This window comes from Betta splendens, chromosome 8 (genome assembly GCF_900634795.4).
Source record: "Betta splendens chromosome 8, fBetSpl5.4, whole genome shotgun sequence".
NCBI classification, from domain to species: Eukaryota; Metazoa; Chordata; class Actinopteri; order Anabantiformes; family Osphronemidae; genus Betta; species Betta splendens.
The window spans coordinates 14,307,149-14,330,912 of record NC_040888.2 but is presented as its reverse complement, the minus strand read 5'-3'; the positions used below and the strand labels follow the sequence as shown (position 1 = coordinate 14,330,912).

Below are 23,764 nucleotides of genomic sequence, written 5' to 3'. Positions count from 1 at the left end.
TGTGAATTTTAGTCTTTGCATTAATGGCGTGAGGTCGTTAGCGCATCATGTCATTTCAATGAAGGATCTGATCCAGTGAAGGCATGTTGCGCTTGTAAAATGAAAAATGCTGCACGTTCGTCTGTGTTTAGTTAAGTTTGTTCTGTGTCTAGAGCTACAGAGGACAGACTGAGAAATGTTTCTGAGCGGGCTTTGTTCTTGCACTGAGCAAATTTGAACTAATGCCAGGATCAACACACGAAGCCAACGTCGACAGTAATTCATTCTCCGCTCTTTCGATTTTAATCAACAAATAATGTTTCCGTAAGAGCGAGCCACAGGTTCGCGATACGATATGATTCACAGATCCTCAGCGAGCCGCAAAAAGAACCCTGCAGTAAAGGTTGAGACTTGTGAACCAGGCTGCTGTATCTGTAACAGATCAACAAGAATAAATAGAGGGCTGTTGTTGCGGATCGGTGTCGGCCCACTCAAGGTCACTTCAGCGTAGGCAATATGGACGTGTTGTTTGGCCTGTCCTGCCTGTCTGTCTGACCTACATCTCACTGCACTGGCTAAATATATACAGTAGACCCCTCATTACATAGCCTCCAGATTAATCTGGATGAAATTTGAGCCCTGCTCCCCTCTCCCTGCATGTACCACTGCCGAGTTCTCCTCCCAGACAGACTGACTTTCCATCTCATCTCGCTCCAAAACAATAACAGCAGATGTAGATGTTTACACAAGTATATATTATTATGGGAATAACAGGAGCTCCAGCAACATGTGGTCTGTCCATTCAGGAAAACAGCCAAGCTGCAGTTAGAGGATCTGTTGGAAGTCAAGTCCAGATATGTACTGTACCTGTGCATACGTAATCACGAGGCGCAGGTGTGTTCTTTCAGAAATAAGTAGTTGCTAAGCGCATTTGTCTGATTTATCCGCCAGCCCTGTCAGGTAAGCTCCTCACGTGTCCGATCTGTGTTCATTTCAGTCTTTTATCAAGTTTGAGATATTTAGACTGTCTAGACTTTTATTGATGCTGCTGATGCTTGATGATTGACTATTATTATGTAAAATTAACCATTTCTGTAGATTAATTGATTATTAGACCTTTTAGTGAGTGTGTAACTATTACTGTATGTCATTCAATTTAATGCACCTTAAAACTCTAAGGTAAGGTAAGATGCTAGTGCATACTAGATATTATTTCCCAAAGCCAGGAGTTGTGTGGCAGTGACACATAAAACTGTCCAGATCCAGTTCATTCCTATATTATGGACCTTAGATGCTTTGTATCAAAGCCAGCAATATTATATTGGTTGTAGCCCTCTGATATACACATGTGCAAAGTACACACATAAAATTACCAAACGCAATTTTACTGGGAGACAATATGAAAATGGAAAGTACATTCTAACGAAATCCCACAAAAATTTTAATGCTATAACTTCTTTGATATGTTACAGTTCAGATTACATGGAAAACATGGACCCAGGGCAAAATGTGAAGGGCATTTATGGAGAGTTCCACACTCTCCAACAGGAGAGAAGGTCATTAATGCAATGGTTTCTCGCCAAGTGGAAAACTTGACTGTCTTACAAATCTCTACATAATTTCCATATATTTGCTATTTATTTTTGTGTATTTACTATTATATCAACACACAATCTTACCTCAATACCACACCCACTTCTTAACACTTTACTAAACTCTGCTCTACTGAGAACCAAACACATATCCTAACAATCTCTAGTTTTTTTTTCAGGGCAACAGTCGTTTATCACATAGTATATATACATATATACATATAGTAAAACCTCAGGTCCTTCTCTCACTACTACAGTAACCAACCATAGGAAAAAAATATTTTCATCAATAATCCTTATTTCCCTAAAAAAAGTCTATAAATCCTATTCCACATCATGTAGACTATGAGGTAGTAATTTGTTACTGTGTCACAATTTGTGAACTTTAGAACTCCTTTCAGACATGGTCATAGTTGAGTCATTTTGTAGGTCGTCGTAAGTGTCTTGACCATCAGGGAAAACATTACTTCAGGTATGGTTCTGAGAATAAGGACAATGACCGTGGTCAGGGTTAGCACTGCAACATAACTGACGTCTCTAGCGTCAGGGTTTGAATCTAATTGAAAAGATGTGGCAATGTGACCCCTGCGTCATACCAGCTCCTGCAAAGAGGCTCATTTGTATAATGAATGATAAACCATGAAAATAACTTAATCTGTATGAAGCATTTAAATAGACCAGGGAAGCGGTCTGCTGCAGATGATGGAACACGACCAAACGATGGGCATGGTGGAATTAAAGGGTTAGGGTGTTTAGATTTTACATAGGAAGCCACAAAAACAGACATTCAGCAGTTTGCCTGCATCCCTTCTAGTATTTATTCTATGCATTTGTGCATCCATCTTCTCTTTAAGTACCATGTAAAGCAAACATGGCTCCACACCTGGCAAAGCCTGCCAATTTAGTTACATGCACTAGAAAACAAAGGAGAGAACAAAGACTAAATCAGGACACAGTTTTTGAGAAGTGGCGTTAGTGTTAGGAGTTGCTTAGTTTTCAAGCCATGACATCACACGGTGACGCCAATCGATGATGTCATAGTATCCTTCATCTTTTTACCACTTTTTTGGCATTACTTTAAATACCAAAGGGGATAAAGAAGCCTTGATTGGCTTGTTAATTGTACGTCAGATTTCCTCAGGCTTTCTTTCATCATCATACTACATTACTTCATGCTGCAGTAAAGGCTTACAAGCTAGCGTTCTGGGTATATGAGGCCAGTGACCGTGAAAGAGTATAATCCACATAAGCTAGTTAGGAGATACGATTATGAGCCCAGCCATGATTACATCCATGACTTAGCATCAACATTTACAGGAAGACCTGTGTACAGGTTGTGATTTGGCTTAATAAGCATTTATTGGGTTAATGTTGGAGGAAAAATCTTTTCCTGTCCTGAGGGTGGGTGGAGGAACGTTGACGCTTGGAGGCTTATGATCCAACAAGCCAAACAGTAATGAAAACAATTGTGACCTGATTTAAAAAGTGAGGGAAAAAAGAATGAGGACTTTTTAAATACAGACCAAGAACCACAGACAACAATACCTTAGACTAACAAAGCTGCCTTTCTTTCGTTCCTTGCCTTGTTTTTGACTTGCTGTCTTACTGGTGTTGCATTCCTGCTACCTTCCCTTTCTCTTTCTGTCTGTGAATCTAATTCGGCCACCCCGTCCGGCAAGGAATAGCTGTCACCCAAGGGAACAAAGCGCTAGAGCTCACCACTCTTCAGAGCAGGAAGTTGGCACCGGGACCAAGGGCGGAAAATCTATACTCGGTTGCATAATATAACATATCTTTACCTCGGATGAACTCTGAGGAGGCCTGGCAGCTGTGAGCAAACAGAGCTGGAGGGCGGGAGTTTGTGTGTTATTAACTGACTCTCTTTCCGTGGAAGTGTCTGTGTATGCATAGCGCTTCTGACTGGGGAAGCAGGCCTTAGGCTGTATACAACCCCCCTTGACGGTCATCCCAAATCCAGTGTCAAATAGGCCCGTGTTGAAATATTTTTTAAAAAGTGAGTTAAGTAAAGGAACCGAGGCCAAGCAGAGCTCAGGGTCAGGCGTTCATGCAGCGGGAGCAAAAAAGCTTTATAAATTCCCATCCATGCTGCAATTAACTCTTTACTCTCCTGCCATTAAAGACGTGGAACTGGTTTACATATTCTCCAAAAAATAATCAACAGGTGATGACATTTTTTCAAGAACCATAATGGAGATATAGTGTGTGGCGCTGCTCCTTTGTGGCTACAGCTCTGCTGAAACGAGGGCCGCGAAAGGAACGCACCCGAAAGCGCTTCGGCTCTCTGACGCATCAAGCTGCTGTCGGCCTCATCAGCATGTGCGACATCTTGAGAAAAGCACAGTGAAATTCAACACTGGGCTCATTATGCTCATTGGCTGGAATAAAGCGCAATCACCCTTGCCACCTGTGGCAAGCTCCAGGGGAGAAAGAACTCCTGTAGGCCTTCATGGGCCTGCCTGTCATATCAGTTCACACAAATTTATTCTATGGTGTTATTTTTTTGCTGCTTTTTTGGCTATATCCGCAAACCTGAGGGGAAATAGTTGCAATCAGGACTTAGGGCTCATATAGGGACCATAAACCTGCTATAAATCTTCACAGTCAAGCTGTGGAGGTTTATCTTAAACGTGAATATGGACGGCATGGGTACAGGTTTGCGAAGGTGCGTGTTCTGGTGCATTTTCTATTGATTTATTGTGAGTGATACTTAATAAGCTGAAATCTTGAAAGCGGTCTTAATGACCTAAAAAAACAGCTGTGTTACTATTCGTCTCCGGTTTCTGAAAGATATAGAACAAGAGCAGAGGAGAAGATGGAAAGTGGGGAGGAATACAAGAGGCCACAGTCCGCCTGTTGTAAATACACTGGACTGGGGTGGACTGGGGAGTACTCCATGTCCTTTTATTTTTTCTACCAGTATGATTTGTTTAATTTACCCTCCATCAATCAGCAGAGAGTGTATTTAAACGAACTTGAAGTATATTTGAGAAAGCCTCTTTATGGCTGTGGCTGTTTGTATTCTGCTTTTATTTTCCTTGGAAGCCGAGTGTGATTAAAACAGACGATATAGGCGTATTGTATTTCCGAGGGGATTGGAAAGAATGCAAATGCATCATAACCATATTATACTAGTTAGAAGCGGTGCGTGTTGCCAAGCCTCTGGATACAGGGGAGAGCAGTCACAGTTACAATAAAGGGAACTGAGTCCCGCAAAGAGCCAGGAACCCACAACTGTAACAACAGGCGAGGATATCTGACACTGTTGGACTATATTTGACATTTTGTAGGATATACACAGTGCCGAAGCCTTTGCTGCATGAAAAGACAGCTTTCTCTCTCTGTGAGGAACTTAACAGAAGCCTTGAAAAAGTTCCTCTGTCCCTGCGAATGGGAGTGTGTCCGAGTGCCGCAGAATCCGTTTGGCATTTTTGTTGTGAGGGAAGCATGTTGCTGGTGGGACTTTGGCCTGCACAATCCCTCCTCTGTTAAAACAATGCGGCAGTTGTCCTCCCTAACCTAATTACTCCCCCCAGGGGGAGAAAGGCAACAGCACCAAATCCCATAGTTAGGAACTCTGATCTGGGCCCTGCTGTAAGAAAAGGCCTCATTCAACCCCCCCATTCCTTCCACCACACACACACACACACACACACACACACACACACACACACACACACACACACACACACACACACACACAATCATTTTTTATTCGCGATTGCCTTTGGAAAGAAGCTAATTATATATGAATATGTTCTAATATTTCGCTTGATACTGTAGCTCTTGTCATAATGTTCTAAATTAATTTAAGCTGTAGTTCGAAGTTTGTATATATATATATATATATATGATATATTAAATTTAAGGATAAACTGACCCTTTAATTTACTGACGGCATTTTTGACCCAGTATATATATTTTGTATGACTGTTGTCATTTCTACTATTCTAAGATAAAATATGGTCATTAGCTCAGATTATATATTAAAGTCAAAGATGCACTATGCAACAGCACAATTTACTGTGCTCCAGCCAGCCTCCCAATCCCTGCCGCCTTGTGCTGTGCCTGCACTCCACACATGGTTTCAGGTGGTTATCTTTATGAAATTACAATGAGCGAGAAGGCTCCAAAACCTATTAATCAAGCAGAGATGTTTGTAACACAGCGATTGCTTATCAGGACAAGCCATGCGCAAAAAACATTTGGAAGGAAATGTCTGTGCACTACTCAACTCAGGGTTGAATGGAGCCTTTTCTAGCTGTCTGTGTTCTTACCAAAAATCGAATGCAGAATAAGTTACTAGAGCAGCTGTACATAGAAGGTGTTAGCTATACAAACCAGTGTACATACTGCATAATATTAAAATGATTCAGAGCATAAACTTATCCATATCAGCTAATGGTAATATTTTTGTGTTAGGAGCTGGCGTTTACAGATGCAAATGACCCAAGACCGGATAATTTCAATTAGCTATTAGCTATTATGATTTGAGATGAGCCCAGAGTCCATCATATTCTTATCCATATTGGTCAAGTTCTGCTATAATTTGATTTATTTATTCACTGACTGTTGGTTTTGTGATCCAAAGCAATGTCTGATTTATGCAGCTCAAAATGTTCTTTTTAATCTGTCACCGCTCCGATGGCAGCTGATTACATAAGCTTCACATTTAAACCATTACCATTATAACAAAAAAAGCTTATATGGAAGTTTCCAAAAGGTTTGTGACTTATTTCATTTTAGCAACATCAGCGAATAAGGGTCTCTAACCATAGACATGTTTTAGACCCAGCATTAGGTTTAGTTTTGCTCTTTGACATCTGAACTAGATTTTAACAATCAGCTCAGTGCCGGTGCATTATTACTTTACACCACATCAATGGCAAGATTGAAAAAGATTGCTTTCATTCAGTAATAAAAAGTGGGTAAAAAAACATTTGTTTTTGGGAGAGTGAACTGAGAGGTTTCAGCATACAGTATATAGTGGAAGTCAAAAATAAATAGCTTAGTGTTATCACCTTATTATAAGTAAATATGAATGACTGAAGCATTTAGTAGTGAATTCTCAACAAATAAACCCACTGTTTAACATTTTTTACTGAGACTAACCTCACGTCCCTCATCACGATCTGCCATAACTTATTGGCATTGTGTATGGGTCTGATTATTATTACTGTAACTCAAACAAGGAAGTCCAGGAAAGCGGTGTGTGTGTGTGTGTGTGTGTGTGTGTGTGTGTGTGTGTGTGTGTGTGTGTGTGTGTGTGTGTGTGTGTGTGTGTGTGTGTGTGAGGTGTAGTCTAGTTTAGCGTAGCGTGTTCACTCAAAACAGGAAAACGGTGTTGTGGTCTTCATTTTCTCTTGACCAACCTGTTTGGTTTGGTGTGTTTATTGATTCTCTCGCCATAACATTAGAACTGTCTAATCTTTGTGTGGCAGCACGAAGTTTATATTTCTGGAGGATTGTGGTACTGCGTTGTTGTCTAACCTGTTTAGCATTTGGATGTCTTTGTTTGTTTATCTGACAGCAGAGACATTCCATCCACTGCTGCTGAGATTGCGTTTGCAAAGCAGATCTGTCTGTGCAGCAGCAGCAGCGTTTATAGTGCGTCAGATTTATCTGCGACGCTGCCACTGCAGCCGTTTCTATTCAGTCTGTTCCACACTTAGAAGAATGTGTTGAACACAACACATGTCTTGGTATTCCCGACGCATATAAGGGGACAGTGGTGTTTGTGAATGTGTGCGCCTGGTCGCACAGTGTTTGTCTTAGGCCCAGCTCCTTTCCTGTGGTGTGTGAGGGCTTGTGTGGACCCTGGGCTGTGTTTGTGCGACTCGCCACTAACCCTGCAGCAGAAGCGGAAGCTCTGCTTTAACAGCATTAGCAGCGCTCTTCCTTCAGCCTCTGGCCCTCTTAGTTAACCCTTTCATTGTCCCCATGCTCTCATTTCATGCTCATTTGCTGGCCTCCATAGTTTATTATCCGTAATTCAAATCTCAATTATCTGCCTTTGTCGGCTGTTTAGGTTCTTTCTGTCTTCATCCTTTATTAATTTACTAACCTTTCCTGTTTAGTCAGCCTTCGGGCTACTTGTGAAACTCATCTGAAAGGCGTCCGTGACTGAATTCCTTCTCTGTTACATCTTAACTCTTTCTCTTTCTCTTTTAGGCTAGGAGCAAGTTTATTAACGCCTCCACGGTTAAGTTCTGTAGACCTTCAAAAATGCGGTAACTCTGGTTAATCAGTCGTGATATTAACCCTTTCATTTCAAATTTGAAACATTTATACAAAAATCACATCTTTACAACATCCAAGGGGCCAATTTGCTCCCATATAGTGTGCCCTGGTAGCAAATGTCAGTAAATATGTTTCTGATGATATTTTAATGAGTGCAATTATGATGCAAAAACAAGCCCATTATGTTCTTGGTCTTTATTCTGTTCCTTTTGCCAGGAGATGTCCGTCTTTATCAGGGCTCGTACAGACACATCCAACCACACCTCTGTCAAATATTTGCCCCTGGTTTCATGCTTTTGTCCACAGAGGGCACACAACAATGCGCAGGCCTATAGGCTGCACACTGTGCTCTTTCGTTGCATTCGGGACCTCAGATCATCAAAATGATACTCTAAATGATGGCTGTGACCTAAGCTCAATTGCTCGTCTTTGTTTAGTGGAACGCTATGAAGATAAAACCAAAAGAATATACATGATATAGAGGAGGAGGCCATAAGGGGGTGTGGGGGTGTGCACAGACGTGAAGAGTGAGACAGTGGGGGTTGTGATTTGGGGATGGCGGTGGAGCATTTGCATAAAGGGCAGGGCAGCATGCCCAATGGTGGAAAAGGTTGGCATCACGCCTCTCAGACTGGCAGAGAGTGAAGACTGGAGAGAGAGACAGTGAGAGTGGGGGTAGTCAATAGTACATCCCTTGTTCAGAAAGAGGAGGTCCCTAGCTGTTGGCAGGAGAGCAGCCTAAATCTCCAGTTTGATTGTGCGCTAGATTGGCCCCTTTATTTGTCTGATTGCAAAGTGTTCAACACTGCATTAGTAGTGAGCTTTACTTTCCTGCAGCCATTATTCAGGAGGCAGTTTTCTGTCTTGGCCTGGTGTGTAACTTTCACTGCTCTTAGGTGTCAGGGTTTATGTTGTGTGTCTGTGCTTGTGTGCATCTTTTGCTTTTTGTCTCTCTTAGCCACCACCACTGCTGTTTCCCCCTGCGGTCCATGTGATGTCATGGTAGTACGGAGTGAATGGGATGATTATTCAGCTCAGGCCCAGTTACTTCTGGTCTTGGTTCCAGAAGGCCTGTCTGCAGCTGTAGCTGCTCCAGTTAGCTGGCATTGGCCTTCCATTACCCACACGGCGACCCCTGCAGCCTGGGGGTCGCCACAGACTGAAAGAAATTGCAGGACCTTTTTCTGAAAGAGAAGCACATCGTCCAAATCTTTTTTTAGGCTTGTTGTCACACACATGACACATCCACTTACGTAGAACCTAGTCAAAAGGTACAGAATTCTGAGCAGATTGGAAGTGCACTTCTAACATACTTTGTCTAAACATCTAATCTGGTCATAGTTATAAACCAGAATGTCTAAAAAATGGATTATGCATAGTATGGACCTTTTAACTCTTTCAGTTTGCACTGCTGACAAAAATATGTTTAATAATATAATATTAAATTTAATTAGTCATTATATGTAATGAAAAACTATAACTATTTACTATATAAATAGATCACATGATGATCACAATTCTTTAATAAATTAATTAAATAACTAACTAACTAACTAACTTCTTTAAAGGTGACTTCACAGCGTTTTGTGTGTAATACTGGTTCTAGCGAATGTTGTTTGGAGGGGATTTTCCTTTCGGAGGAGTGAAGATGTCTTTATTCAAAAAGCACAGCATCACATTTTCACAGTGAAAATACCACTACAGTCTAAAGCTACATTCATTACATGCACTGTATCCTTCTGGCCCTTTACAGGCTAGTTAAGGTAGAATATCTTCAGGAAACTAGACGTACAGTGAGTGGAAGGTTTCATGCTTTAGGTTCACGTATTCTGCTGTATTCTTCTAAAACACTTCAGAAGTGCAAATGCAGTACTTGTTTTTTTCTCATAAATCAGTACAAGGCCAATCGTCATGCGCCTGGTGAGAGGAGGGTAAAGCTGGATCACTGGATCACTCATTAACTACCTGGAGCTCCAACCTTGCAGAAGTGTGCACGCATTCACCAAATGTTGCAAGAGGATTAAAAAAGGATGACATGGCTATCTTCTTTCAGTGTGTGTGTGTGTGTGTGTGTGTGTGTGTGTGTGTGTGTGTGTGTGTGTGTGTGTGTGTGTGTGTGTGTGTGTGTGTGTGTGTGTGTGTGTGTGTGCGTGTGTGAAGAAGGCTGACTTTGGCAATTCTCACTCATCTCACAAGGGCTTAAGGCCTACAGCTTTGTTAAGTGGCAAGTTACCACATGAACGCGGAGACCTTTTCATTTTAGTCTGTGTTGAAATCCTAATTGTACAGAGGGATCTTTGCTTGAGAGAGGCTGTGGTGCAACGTCTCTCTACTCAGAGGCTGTTGGTAAATCAGTGTGCTTGTAATTCTCTGTGATGCATGTCAACCACAGTGTTGAGATCAAAGATAAAGTGCTAGAAAACGACGGCTACCAAAGCATTGACTGCATAGATGCTGTTGAAATTATAATATTGTTAGAAATATCTAACTTCTAGTACTTTTCTGATGCTGTGCTCTTCAAATATACATCACGGTACATCCAACGAAAATGGAATCAAAGAGAATGAATTTGCAAATGCATTTCTTTGATGGAGGCCACTCCATGGCCTCATGTCACAGAGCTGGTCCTATTATGGTGCCAATTAACACCCAACTCTGACCAAATGCTGATAAAGACTTGTGAGAATAGATTATTTTTTTCAACTAGTAGTAGTTTAGGAGGTAAAGCAGAAAAAAAAACAAAAAATCCAGTTAGACTGGTCAGTAAGATCACTGTCACTACTGTATGTCTGCACTGGCAGCAGCATGAGCAGCAGTAGGCTGTCGCCTGGCACACTGAGGAAACACTCAGTCATGGCTGTTGTGGCACTGAGTCAGCCTGTCCTGGCACGGCCCGTACCCTCACGTGCGCACGCACACACACACACACACACACACACACACACACACACACACACACACACACACACACACACACACACACACACACACACACACACGCATTGAAGAAATGTGCTGCTGGATGAGGCAAAGGTGAGCTTTTATCTCATAGGTGGGTTTGGGGGGTGCCATCAGCAACGTTGTGTGTCGTCGAACAGCATGCAATCGCCACATGCTTCGCTCGGTTTGGGTGGAATCTGTGTTAGTGTGCTCCTCCACGCCTTCCATTCCACTCATCAATACTGTAATCTTCATCCAAGAACATCTGCGCGTCTCAACACGCATTATGCCTCTGCAAGCAGGAACAAATTTGGCCTCATACAGTCTCTAGAGTGTCACAGGAACTAAATGTGGTTCACCTTGTTCTCATTGATTTTAAAACACTTAAAGAAAAGTAGTTCATCATTTCATCATTTAAATACAAAGTGTTGAATGAATTTGTGAGTGTGTCGCTCAAGTAAATGATTATTGGAGAAGCAATTTGGTCATAAATAGACTATGATGTTAGTGATGGCATGCAAAGGGGGGAATAGCCCTGGAGCCAGAAGTTCTGAAGGGACCGGTTCGTTGTGCAGCGGAGCCCCTTTGGGGAGCTGGAATGTGCCGTTCGTGCCTCTTCTCCGGCTGGTTCTTACCCCCCACACACAGAGCCCACCGCGGGCACGTTAGCGCACAGCCACCGCAAATTGCTTGCAGATTTTTCACACATAGTAATGTGCCGGTTTGTAAACTCAGATAAGTGCAACCGACTCCGGGCGCTGGGCTCTGTGTAGCAGAGAAAGTGTGCTCTGAGATATTTTTTAACCCTTTGCTCTTTAAAATTTAATCCAGTGGCCCCCCTTCCGCCGCTTTTTAATGATTACCATGAGTCTGTGTGTGTGTGTGTGTGTGTGTGTGTGTGTGTGTGTGTGTGTGTGTGTGTGTGTGTGTGTGTGTGTGTGTGTGTGTGTGTGTGTGTGTGTGTGTGTGTGTGTGTGTGTGTGTGTGTGTGTGTGTGTGTGTGTGTGTGTGTGTTTGTTTGTGTGTGTGTGTGAGACAGATAATATTGGAGGTATTGGAGGGCTATGCAGCAGGCACTCTGATTATGGTAAAAGCCACAGCAGACTAAAAGAGACAGGACGGTTAGTTTTGGCTGAATGCTGAGAACCTGTTGCCTGTAAACTATAAATCCACTCATTTAGTAGAACTTGTCACCCACCTATTCTACCTTCATCTCTACATCCCTCCTAACCCTGTGTGCTCATTTACCTTCCTCTGCCCTGGCTGTCTATCAGCGGTTTCAGCTGGGGTCAGAGGGAGTTGGTGTCAGCCTCCATCCGGGGTCAGGGACACTCAGCTGGGCAGAAAAGGACGGAGCCTGAGCCCCACCAGCTCAGAGCTGCGCTAATGAAGGGCCGGGCAGCCAGTAGGCCCTCGGGTTATGCAGACCGTGGCTTAATTGGTTTAATGAGATGCAGTGTAACCTCAGTGAGGTCAGGTACCACAGGATGGAGCAGGACAGAGCAGGGCTGAGAGGCCTACTGCTGGGTGAGAGTAAGGAAGAGGCGTTCATTAATGTCTGAGTTTTCTAGTAATGTCTGTAAAGTAAACATCTACACACATCATGTAAAGCTCTCATATTTTGAGAATTCGGAGGTGCTGAAATTATTTGGGACTATGGTTGGAAAACAAAACATTCAAGCCAAGGATTTTTCATAACAAAAAAAGAAAAACATTTGCGTGTGCCAGCCTTTTGATTATTTGGCTTGAGGATCTGGACATTAGAGAAAAGCTCACTATGCCTCCATCATTTCCTGGAAAATCAGACAAGGTTGCCTGTTTAAAAAGTAAACGGACTCTAATTGCTGTATAATTGTAATCGTGTTCATTTAATCTGCTCTCATTTTACATGTATTTAGGGATGCAGAGAAATTTGCCAAAAACTGCAGCCTCCTGCTTAAGTCTTTATTTAATAATATTCTAGCATCATTCTATTGTTTTCATGCTGCATACAGGATAATAGAAAATAAGACAGGTTAATACATTAATCTGGTTGAAGGGACTAAAATATAAAATTATGATTCTGATCAATTTGATTTGAGCTAAGATGAAAACAGCATCAGTTACATATTTTATGCATGTAGCCTATTTTTGCAGAAAAAGTGAATGACTGTGTTATTGGCTAAGTATACAACACGGTACATCATAAGGGTACAATAAATATCTTACTGCAAACACTCGAAGCCGTTGTCTGATTATTTCTACCTGGGTGTCAATGCCGCGTTTTGCACGCGCACTAATAATTCTGCGCGTTTCAGAGTAAACAACCTTTTCCATTGTCAATGAAAGAGTTAACCTGAAGTTGGCAGCCAACTCCAGACTCGCTCAGACGTGCGGAGAATTACAAAAATTAAACGACCTCAAACATCTCTTCTTTTGTCTTATCATATGCCGTTTGAGAAAATACCGAAATAATTATACATTTTAAAATGTGACTGTTTTACGAATGAGAAGCGTTTAAATAGTTTGAACACAATATAACGTGTATTTGGTATAAGGTATTTCATAACATTTTTTTACATTTTTCCCATAACGTTTTTATTTATTTTAAGAAAAGTTTGATTTAATTTAAAGAACAAGACCAAATATGCGCGTTTTAACGCTGCAAAATCAACTCTTTGTTCTCTGGACATTTCTCACTTCTATCCTAGATGTACTTCATTTGCCTGACAGATAACAATTTCTGTCCATTCAGTCCGTGTTTTGCTTGTTTGACGTCTGGGTTTAGTCACGGCGCGGCGAAATTGTGTGGTAATTGTGGGAACGCCAACGCGTTTTTTTTTTTATTTCCCCCCCAGTTTTTTTTTTTCATTTTGTTGCTGGCACACTCCATGAATGATGTCTTCACTCTTTTTAAAGGATTCATATTTTAAGTGCCCAGCGAGAAGAGAGGGGGACAGAGTGGGAGAGAGGAGTGATGGTGCATTTTTAATAGTTTTGGCTGAGATTTCCGTCTTGTTAAAGGGGCCTGGATGATGATTGAGGGGAATCAGCCAGAGAAACACGTCGATGGAAAGATCATCTATGACTTTAATTGCTTGGATATCGGTCTATTAGTAAAGTCTAAGGGATTTATTTATTTATTTATTTTATTATTAGACCCATTAATAATTGATCTACATTTTCTAATTATGCTCGGTCTTAAAATGAGACTCAGTGCAGCATGAGCAGAGTGGCTGCCATTGCGTGTGGCCACTATTGATATATTTCATTTACAGGGGCTTTTAGGCTTAAAGTACAACGCTGGAAAGTCGCGATGCGCCATTTGTCTAAAAGGTATACGGCAATTGAAACAAAAATAAATACACAAATTACGGAGAAAATACGGACACCTAATTAAAAATAAGCAGCGAATTAAAGCTCAGGGCCTTAATTTAATTTCCAGGTAAGGAGATTAACCAAGAGACACCTTCTGTATCGGCTTTGCTCTACTTTGATAACCTGAATAAGTGCATCTTTCAGCTGTGTATTCCGCATTAGGCTGTAGGCCTAGTGCAGTGGATAGCACAGCATGCAAATCTGCAGCATGTCTCCCACTGAGGGTCTGCAGCACCTTTTTTTTTATTCTTGGCGGTTTTAGACAGTTATTCCTGGATAAATAAGTGAGACTTTCTCAGGCCGCGGAAGACAAATCGCATGGCTAAGGAAAATGACTTTAAACCTCCTTGTAGTCAAATTCCACTGACATTTGAATGGCGGTTTATTTGCATTTTGGCAAGGTCACCCAGGAAGCCTTAATTCTTATTGAAAGGCAAAAGCACAGGAATCACATTCAAGTGCCAGTTATCTTCTCCTGTTTGTGGTGCAGGTGGTGGTGGAAACAAACATTTTTGACGCTGGTGGCCCCCTTTCTCTGTCGCACACGCACACATTCTGAGGGGTTTGTGAATATCCTGGCTTCCTTTGTTGCATTATCTATGTGTGCATCAAACTTTGGCACAGGTCAATGACATGGAGTGGCTGAGAATGAGCGCGAGTTCTCCTGACCTTCGAAGATGATGGGTGAGAGCTGGTATTTCATTAGGCTGAGTGTGCCGCTGTTCCCTGCAAGGCTGGGATGTTTGTTAGTGAGAGAGTGGTGGCTGAGCTGGTGGCATTGTACCATATGTGTTTGACAGCTGAATGCTTTGTCTGAGCCGTTGTTTGTGTAAGGCAATTTGAGGAAATGGGAATTACAGCCATCTCTGTCATTATTATAACATTTGGACTTTGACCAAGTCATGGACTTGGCCCAGTCTAATCTCTGCTTTTGTGTACGTCATGATTGCACCTTCAAATAAAGACAGACATTTGTGATTTCAGAACATTTGCAATCCATTTCCAGGAATGAAATTTTTGTTTAAATTGGTAATCGTATTATTCATAAAATTTCTAAAAAGTTGCACAACATCTCAAGGTTCTAACCAGTAAACTGTAATGAGGTCAACGACGAACATGAAATCCTCATGTCTGACAAGATGGAAGCAGGGGCATTTGGTATATAGCTTGAAGATAATTAGGCCGTGTAGTCAATGTAATCAAAGCCGTGTAGTTGCTGGTACAGTACTCTAGATGGACTAATGGTTCCAGCATGCCTTGCATTTATAGTCAATTGATCTGAGTGGGGCAGGCCTCGGCTCTAAGTGATCCTGCTATGGATGCCAACACGTCTATGTTTCATTTTCCTGGTCTCTACTTTTTGTTTCGGAGTCGCACACTGCAGCGACTTCAGAAGGTCCGTCTGCAGAGCAGGTGCCTCCCTGAATGACATGTGCCGCGGCAGCTGGGGAAGCGGGGTGGCAAATATTGGGTCGTGGATTTCATGGGGAACCCTCTTGCTGAGAGATTTTTATGGTGACAATTTTTCTCCTGCCTCTGTCACCTTCCCCCTTGAATTCTGCAGTCATTTCCGTGTTTGCGCCTCTAAATCATCTCGTCATCATTTCTGTGTGTGCCTTCAGAGGAGTGTGTCTGGATGGGTTTGTTTCTCCCTCTTTGTTTGCTGTGGTAAAGCCACGAGCAGCTGCCGGTGGTGAGGTCTGGAGGGATTCTGAAGCTGTGTGTCCTCTCTTTGCCATCCTCTGCCAAGGTGGCATTATGCAAGCAGGGGGAGAGGAGCGGGGGAGAGGGGGTGCCTGCATGGTGGGGAGGGGTGTACGGAGACAAGCCAATGGCGGCCATAGTAAAGATGTAGGCAGGCTGGAGGCTGCGAGGACTAGAGCAGGCGAAGGACTTACACCCCTGAACTTTGCCTCCGTGTCAGAGTGGAACTTGTCGATTTGGCAAATTGTGCAGCATTAGACAAGGCTGCGCTCTTACCCTCCCACCTGCTCCGTCTTCCTCTCTCTCTCTCTCTCTTACGATCTCTCTCTCTCATTGCCTCTTCCCCTCTACCAGCATCACACACACACACACACACACCCCCTTTCTCTTTTCCCTCCCTTTCAGCTCTTGAAGCTAACGCATTGGCTGGGCTACAGGCATCTTGTTGCCAAATAGGTGGGCCCTACTCGCGTTGGCAAAAGCTCAAGCAATGGTTAGGGAAAGAGCGCGGAGAGGACGAGAGACGGCGATCGCGAAACAGAAAGGGAAAGAGAGAGAGAGAGAGAGAGAGAGTTGGAGAGAAAAGGGGGAAAAAAGAAGCAGCACTCGGCTTTGCCAGCGGTCGTATGCGCTCGTCCAACATTGATTCGGCTTTCTGTTTTTTTTTCTCCCTATTCTGTGCTCTGCTCTCCCTGCCCCCCCATCTGTGTGTGTGTGAGTGAGAGAGAGTGTGTGTGAGTGTGTGTATGTGTGTGAGTCTTGTGCTGGGCCCAGGGATCAGAACAGACACCACTACCTATTGCACCTTGCCAAGGATGTTTTTTTTTCCAAGGTCCATTTTTTTTTTTGGAAAGCACAAAGGAAAAGTTATTTTAAGTGCATCTCTTGCCATCGTTGAAGTTTTCTAACACAGTGCACTTTTGAAATTTTAAAATTTAAATAACTTTTTTTTATTGCTATTACAGATTTTTAGGTATTTTCAGTCATTTTTTGCTTGTTTAATAAGCTGCTGGCTTCCTTCCTGCTGCTGCAGTGAATTTCCTTCTTTTTTTGGAAGGGAGGGGGGGTGTTTTGCTTTTAAACTTTGGCCCACTGTTTTTAGTGGCCAATCTATTCTTGCTAATTATTTTTTTTACCCCCCAAGTTTTTTTTTCATCTGCTAAATCTCAATCCTCTGCCAAACCAGCTCTTGCTTTACATTGGGGAGCGCAGGAGGAAAAAAAAACTGGTGCAGGAGTTTTTTTTTCTTCACTTTAAACGCTGTGCCAAATTTATGATGAGAGTGCAAAATGGTAACTACCAGGCCGTCTGTCTTCCTCTAGCAGTGTGGTGTTTTCTGTGGTGATTTCTGTCTGCTTTCAGTTTGTTGTGGAAATGTGAGTCTGGTTGGAGCTTGCATGGTAGCGCACATAGGAAATGGTATGGCCGATCTTTTAGCAGCACATTTCAACAGTGGTCTTGTGGCAGCAAAGCTTGGCGGTGGGGAGCGACCGGTGTGTGGCAACCCTGGCACAGGAACGCTATGGCGAGATCTGGGCTTTGTTGCCCAGAGATATGTAGTCAAGGTATTATGGTACAACAGAATAACTTCTCTTTTTACCGCAGAAACACAGGAGCGCAACTTGGCTAATGTTTTTTTTGTTTACTTTTGGACTTAAATTCATGTATTTTTGTGTTAATTTGTTTTCAGTCTGTCTTACTGTTTAGAATAGATATATTTTTTCTGTTTATTGCTGAATGTTTATTTAATGTAAATAGTTAAAATTAATACTTGGCATTAGGTTGTTTTAAATGCATATTAACTTTTAAATATTTCTATGTTTTTTTAAAAATAAATTTTAATCAAATTACAATAATTAAAATGTTAAATTAAAATTACTTCTTCTTTTGCCCCTTACATGTGTTGCCCCTTTATTGCAATGATGAAACATTCTAACACCTCTGCTTTGTCTCTTCAGGATGAATTTCATCCCTTCATTGAGGCCCTCCTCCCCCATGTCCGTGCCTTCTCCTACACCTGGTTTAACCTGCAGGCCCGTAAGCGCAAGTACTTCAAGAAGCACGAGAAGAGGATGACCAAGGACGAAGAGCGCGCAGTCAAGGACGAGCTGCTAGGGGAGAAGCCAGAGATCAAGCAGAAGTGGGCCTCACGTCTGCTGGCCAAGCTCCGCAAGGACATCCGGCCCGAGTTCCGTGAGGACTTTGTGCTCACCATCACGGGGAAGAAGCCCCCCTGCTGCGTGCTGTCCAACCCCGACCAGAAGGGCAAGATCCGTCGCATTGACTGCCTCCGCCAGGCCGACAAGGTGTGGCGGCTGGATCTGGTGATGGTCATCCTCTTCAAGGGCAGCCCCCTGGAGAGCACGGACGGAGAGCGGCTGGTGAAGTCGCCCCAGTGCTCCAACCATGGGCTGTGTGTCCAGCCGCACCACATTGGAGTGACAGTCAAGGAGCTGGACCTCTACCTGGCCTACTTTGTCCACACACCAGGTATGTGGGCAGCTTTCCCTGCAGTAAAACAAACAACCTATTGAGCTTTTTATGTTTTTTCCTTGGTTGCGATCCTTTGCAGACACGCACAGGTCAATGTGTGATGTGTCACACACACTTTGGCATGTGAGTCACACATTAGAGCCTGCTGTGCAAAGCTGAGCCAGTGCCAGGCTTTGATAAACACACTCAAGACTGAGATAATGACCTCGTCTTAACATTTAAAGGTACAGTCTGCGCCGCAAAAAAAACTTTTTTAGATCAGTGTTTCTATGTGGTTTAAAGAGACTCAGAATTTGACAGAGGCTTTAAACCTGTGTTTACCTAGAGATATGTTGGCATTGGTACATTTGTTCAAGTATTTGTGTGCAAATTTGTCTAAATCCAAATGTGCATGTTTCCTGGTGCCATCTGTAAACAAAAGCATCTGTGAACCTGTTTATCTGTGTGTGTGTGTGTGTGTGTGTGCGTGTGTGTGTGTGTGTGTGTGTGTGTGTGTGTGTGACTGTGTGTGTGTGTGCGTGCGTGCGTGCGTGTGTGTGTGTGTGTGTGACAGTGACAGCTGGCCCAGTCCCAGGTAGTTTAGGTGGCAGGGAGAGTCCGCCTTTCTGCAGCCTGAGCCACTACACACACGCGCACCAAATCTCGCACTAACAAATGGACACACACTCTGACACAGACAGAAACTCTTCCTCAAACACTCCAACTGCCCCATTCGCTGTTTGTGGAATTGTCCTGCTGACAGACATGCATACACCCGCTGAAACTTTCTGCGTGCCTCTGTTTGTTTCTGGGATTTTTGTTTTTCCATACTTGACACTCCACTTTCCTACTCTGACCGTGAAGTGAAAACAAAGACGGTGAAAACACGCGCATACAAACCCACACGCCCTGTTCTGTGACGATGACAATTAGCTTCATAAAATGTAATATTTAGATTATTCATTTTTTACTATAAAAACTCACTGAAGATTTATTATAAAATTGAATACATGAATGTACTTAATTTTAGCCAATACAATTATTTAAACAATAATACTCAACATCTTTTTTTATTTTTATTAATTTTTTATTGTTATATTTTCAAAATACAGATTTCTATTTGGATTTCAGGTGTTATATTACATATATATATATGTATTTCATTTAGTAGTCATCACAAAAACAAAATCAATAAAACGAGCTGTATAGATTAGAATATAAAATCTGTATGTATGTTTATAACATACAAGTATACATAATCCGACTTTGAAACCACTACAAATAAACTGAAACTAAACCTGTATTATATTTTTAGAGTTTTGGGTTTTAGGCACCTTTCCATCTCCATGTAGGTCTTCTTCCACACAATTCACAGGTTTGCAGGAGTCAGGTGTAAACACCAATCGTCTAATCGCACACATTACTTCAAGACCATTTTTCTGCCCTTGCTTCTTACCCCGGGTTCTCGTACCCCACACTGGCATACAGTTACAGGGCCTTAATTGTTCTCCTTGGCAGGGAGTTGCAGCGTTCCTATGTGACAGAGCACCCCATGCCAAGCTCATTTCAGCCCACTGTATAACTCCGCTTGAGTTTGCAGGGCCTCCGTGAGCGCCTCTTCCTGTTCCACAATGGGCCGTGGCAAAGCACGGCTCAGATTAGCTCCCAGCGCAGCCTGGTGCCCTTCGGAGTAAAACGCTTTTTTTCCCACTTAGTGTCAGAATCCACCAGCCATTCACCCCTAAACATCAACTGAACCAGCTATCATCGCGCTGCTCTGTGCATATCCCAATTCTACATGTATGTGTTCTGACTATACAGTTTCCATTCAAAAGCTTTTCATATATTCCTTTTTTTTATTAAACATCTGCTTCGGTTTGACAATAAGTTAATTGCGAGAAGCCAGCTCTCTGCTTCTTATCCTGACCCTCCTTGTGTTATTCACAGCAATCTTAACATTCGTCTGTGCAGCACCTTGCACACATGGCTGGGACGGAACAGAGACAACAGTAGGAAACAACAAAAATGTAAAACAAGCACCTCTCCAGTCTCATATTGCTCTGTTTACCAGGAGGTAGCCTGGGGTTAACCAGAGTTTACAGAGGACAGACAGCCGTGGCTCTATACTAAACTTTGGGGTGGCAGCATTACAGTTTTATTCTTAGCTCCCCATTCCAGGGTGTCTGTGTCTTGCGGAAGCTATCAGTTGCCAGGCCTGATGATTGGACCGCAGCCGTCTCAGCCGCCTGTCTCTGCTGTGGTGTTTCAGTTCTCTTGTCCCACTCATGTCACTGCCGCCAGTTGCAGGAGGGGCTCTTCTTTCCAGCGGTGTGATTGACAGAACATGAGACACACACACACACACACACACACACACACACACACACACACACACACACACACACACACACACACACACACACGCATACTTACCCCCTCCTCTGTTTCTGCTTCCCTACAGTACACTATGTGTCTGCTTTTGTCCAATTATAGATTTCGGCCCTCGCAGGCGGAGCAGTAAGAGCTGGGACAGATCAAAGCCTCTGTACTCAGATCTACACTTCTGCTCTGCAGCTGCAAACCAAGGCCCAGTACCAGAAAAGCCCTGCTAATACCTGGCTACGCACACAGAGTGTGTTCCAGCCGTCTCAGACTGATGTTAGTTGACCCTAAAAGCGCTTCATTTTCTTTCTCACTGATTCTGCTGCATCTGTTGAAGATAACAATAATGGTTCAGGGATGTGGAGGAAGTGAGGGAGATATGGAGTCGAAGGGAGGAGAGGGGGAATCTGATCTCATCTTTGATCACACTTCTGTCGAAACCAAAAGTCTGGCTCGCCAGGTTGGCACTTCAGGCCTTCCTCCACCTAGAGACCCCGGATCAGGCCATGTTTTGCAGGGGACGTGACATATTTGTCAGTCAAAAGAAGCTGTGCAGTTTAAACATTAGTCATGTTTGGAGCACAAGCAGCCTCATACGGCTTTCATTACTTGGGCTGTTATGATAAAAAGATGTTTCGCGAAGCACAGCCTCCAAAACGGCGCTACAGATAGGCGCACCAGAGAGAGGTGGCTATTCCAGGTCCAGAAGCCAAGTGTGTGTGTGTGTGTGTGTGTGTGTGTGTGTGTGTGTGTGTGTGTGTGTGTGTGTGTGTGTGTGTGCGTGCGTGCGTGCGTGCGTGCGTGCGTGTGTGCGTGTGTGCGTGCGTGCGTGCCAGACTACACTGTGTCTCTACGTTGCTATGGTGCCACTGTGAACCTAAGATGTTCATTTACCCATCAATGTGTCTCTGTGTGCATAGTCCCCATGTTACAAACGGCCTAAAGAATATCTTTTATAAGAGAAAAACAAAGACGTGGATCGACACGGAGACCGACAGCCACGAAGACTAGACGCCTTCACGCCACTCTAATCCATCAAACACATGTTATCTGCTCTGCCCAATATCCTGATCCTCAAAAGGAGGTAGCTTTATCAGATGCAGTTAAACAATGATGTGTGTGATGGTAGAAGAATATATATTGAAAAATCAGAACATCATAGTAGTAGCAGTACTCCCTTATCCAGACAGAGAATCAGGAAAAAAAATCCTCTCCTCTTTTACTTGGCTTACTGTGCGTGTGCAGAGATATCTGGACGGAGAGCAGAATTGTGCTTCAGTGTTCTGGCGAGGCTTTGTAACCCGGGCCAACAGAGAAACAGAGAACGTCGGCACCAAGGGAGCCACGTTCATGTGGTGTGAAAAACACTGCTGCTCTGACACTTGCAACGGAAACTTCCTCACGTCTCGTTGTCATTTGAAATAATGTGCCCAGTCAAGTTCTGAGCTTGGAGAGAGCGTCCGTGATGCTGTGGTGGTGTAGTACGCACCAAGGTGAAGGGGCCTCAGCTTGGCCCGTTTTCAGAGCCCCTGGATTTTCCAGCTGCTTTTTTTTTTTTTTCAGTGAGTGTTTATGCGTCATGGAAGAGGAGACAGACCAGAGTGGTGTGTGTGGAGTGTAAGGAATTGCTGGTAAACAGATTATTCCACTTTTGTGTAAAGACCCAAAGCATCGTGCCGACCTTCCGTCCGATCCTTTGACTGCCTTTAACAGATCTCTCGCAGATTCTCTCCACTCTATAGGTCAAACTGCTGAGCCGCTCTACGGGATTGGTACTAGGCCAAGCTGCTTCATATTCACTGTAATTATCCAGTTTAGTGAATAATACTGGAGAACACACACAAAAGACTGAGTATATGATTGAATTAAGTCTAATTTTTATAACAAAAGTCAGGTCTTAGCTTTGCAAATAGAAAAAAATCCTTGTAGCAGAGAGTGCCTATTTGCTTTATTTCCTAATTTCACTGTACAGTGATTTTTAATTATTTGCGTAATTACGGTTAGTAAATAAATATCATGGTGTGTCAATTTAGCAGCTGAACTAGGTTCACTTTTTGTGTCTGCTGCTTATTTTTTTGTGCTCATTAAAAAAGGCAATAGTAATAATGCATGAAACAATGTTGATAGATACAGTTAACAATGAAACGAACAGTTTTTCTATTGAGCATTAGCTGTATTTGTTTTAACGTACTCCTGAATTGATTTATTCTTTTTTACAAAGAGCTTCATTGTGGGAATACTATTACATTTCCCACTGGTTTCTGTGTATTATTTTTGGTCGTGGACACAGTGTGTGTGAACGTGCATAACCAGTCTTGTCTCCTCTTTGCAGGCACCAGGCCTGAAATCTGTCTGTCCTCCTAAAAACATACATATCCCTGCACAGGACGAGCGACGCTGCTTAGTCGTCTGAGCCGAGGGGTGGAATAGTAGGAGGTGAGGAAGGAGCGAGGGGAAGACAGGAGGAGGACAGGAGGGGACAGCATCTTTTGCATGCTGGGTTCTAGCAGCCAGATTCTGATCGGCCCACCTCGTGCCCTTGGTCCAGTGGAGCAGAACAACGAGGAGACTGCCCTGTAATTGGGACAGCTCTTTCCGTACGGAAAACGGGGCTGGGACGCCGCGGCACCACCGAGTACAGATCCCCCCGTCTCTGTGTGTATTCTTACTTAAAACCATCTAAATCTTAAAAAATGAGCAATTATCCGCAATCAAAATCCTGTTATGCAAAAGAACCCAAATAAAAGCCTATAAATGAAGAATAATGAGGAATAGAAAAATGAATATCTCTCTTAATTTCCTTCTGCCTTACGCTTTTAAACGCTAATAAACGTCAGTCACTGCTGTTAGGATGATACTGAGTACTGATATAAAGTAAAAAGAAAAGCATAGAATAAAGATGATATAAAATGCCATGGTGGAAACAAAGGGAGAGGGAGGGCAGATATTCAGGCTAGTGGGGCTGGTTGGCAGCATTTGGCACCCAAAGCTGCAGCTCTGTTTAGAAGGTGCCAGCTTTTCAAACCGACACACAGCCTCTGCCAATTTCTCTTCTTCTGATCCTTTTCTTTTGCTCTCAT

At 43.0% G+C, this 23,764-nt stretch overlaps 1 protein-coding gene across 7 annotated transcripts in view; it reads left to right on the top strand.

Annotated features, from left to right (window-relative positions):
* nfixb (nuclear factor I/Xb) overlaps positions 1-23,764 on the top strand; it is a 134,674-nt gene that overhangs the window by 17,893 nt on the left and 93,017 nt on the right. The window contains exons 1-2 of one of the 7 annotated variants that reach the window (XM_041071972.2): positions 17,134-17,395; positions 17,789-18,320. In XM_041071972.2, the coding sequence (XP_040927906.1) occupies positions 17,228-17,395; positions 17,789-18,320 (700 nt within the window). In that variant the 5' untranslated portion in view covers positions 17,134-17,227. Of the gene's footprint in view, positions 1-17,133; positions 17,396-17,788; positions 18,321-23,764 lie in introns of those variants that run through there. The other 6 variants (XM_029157742.3, XM_041071988.2, XM_029157758.3 and 3 more) reach the window with 6 other exon arrangements.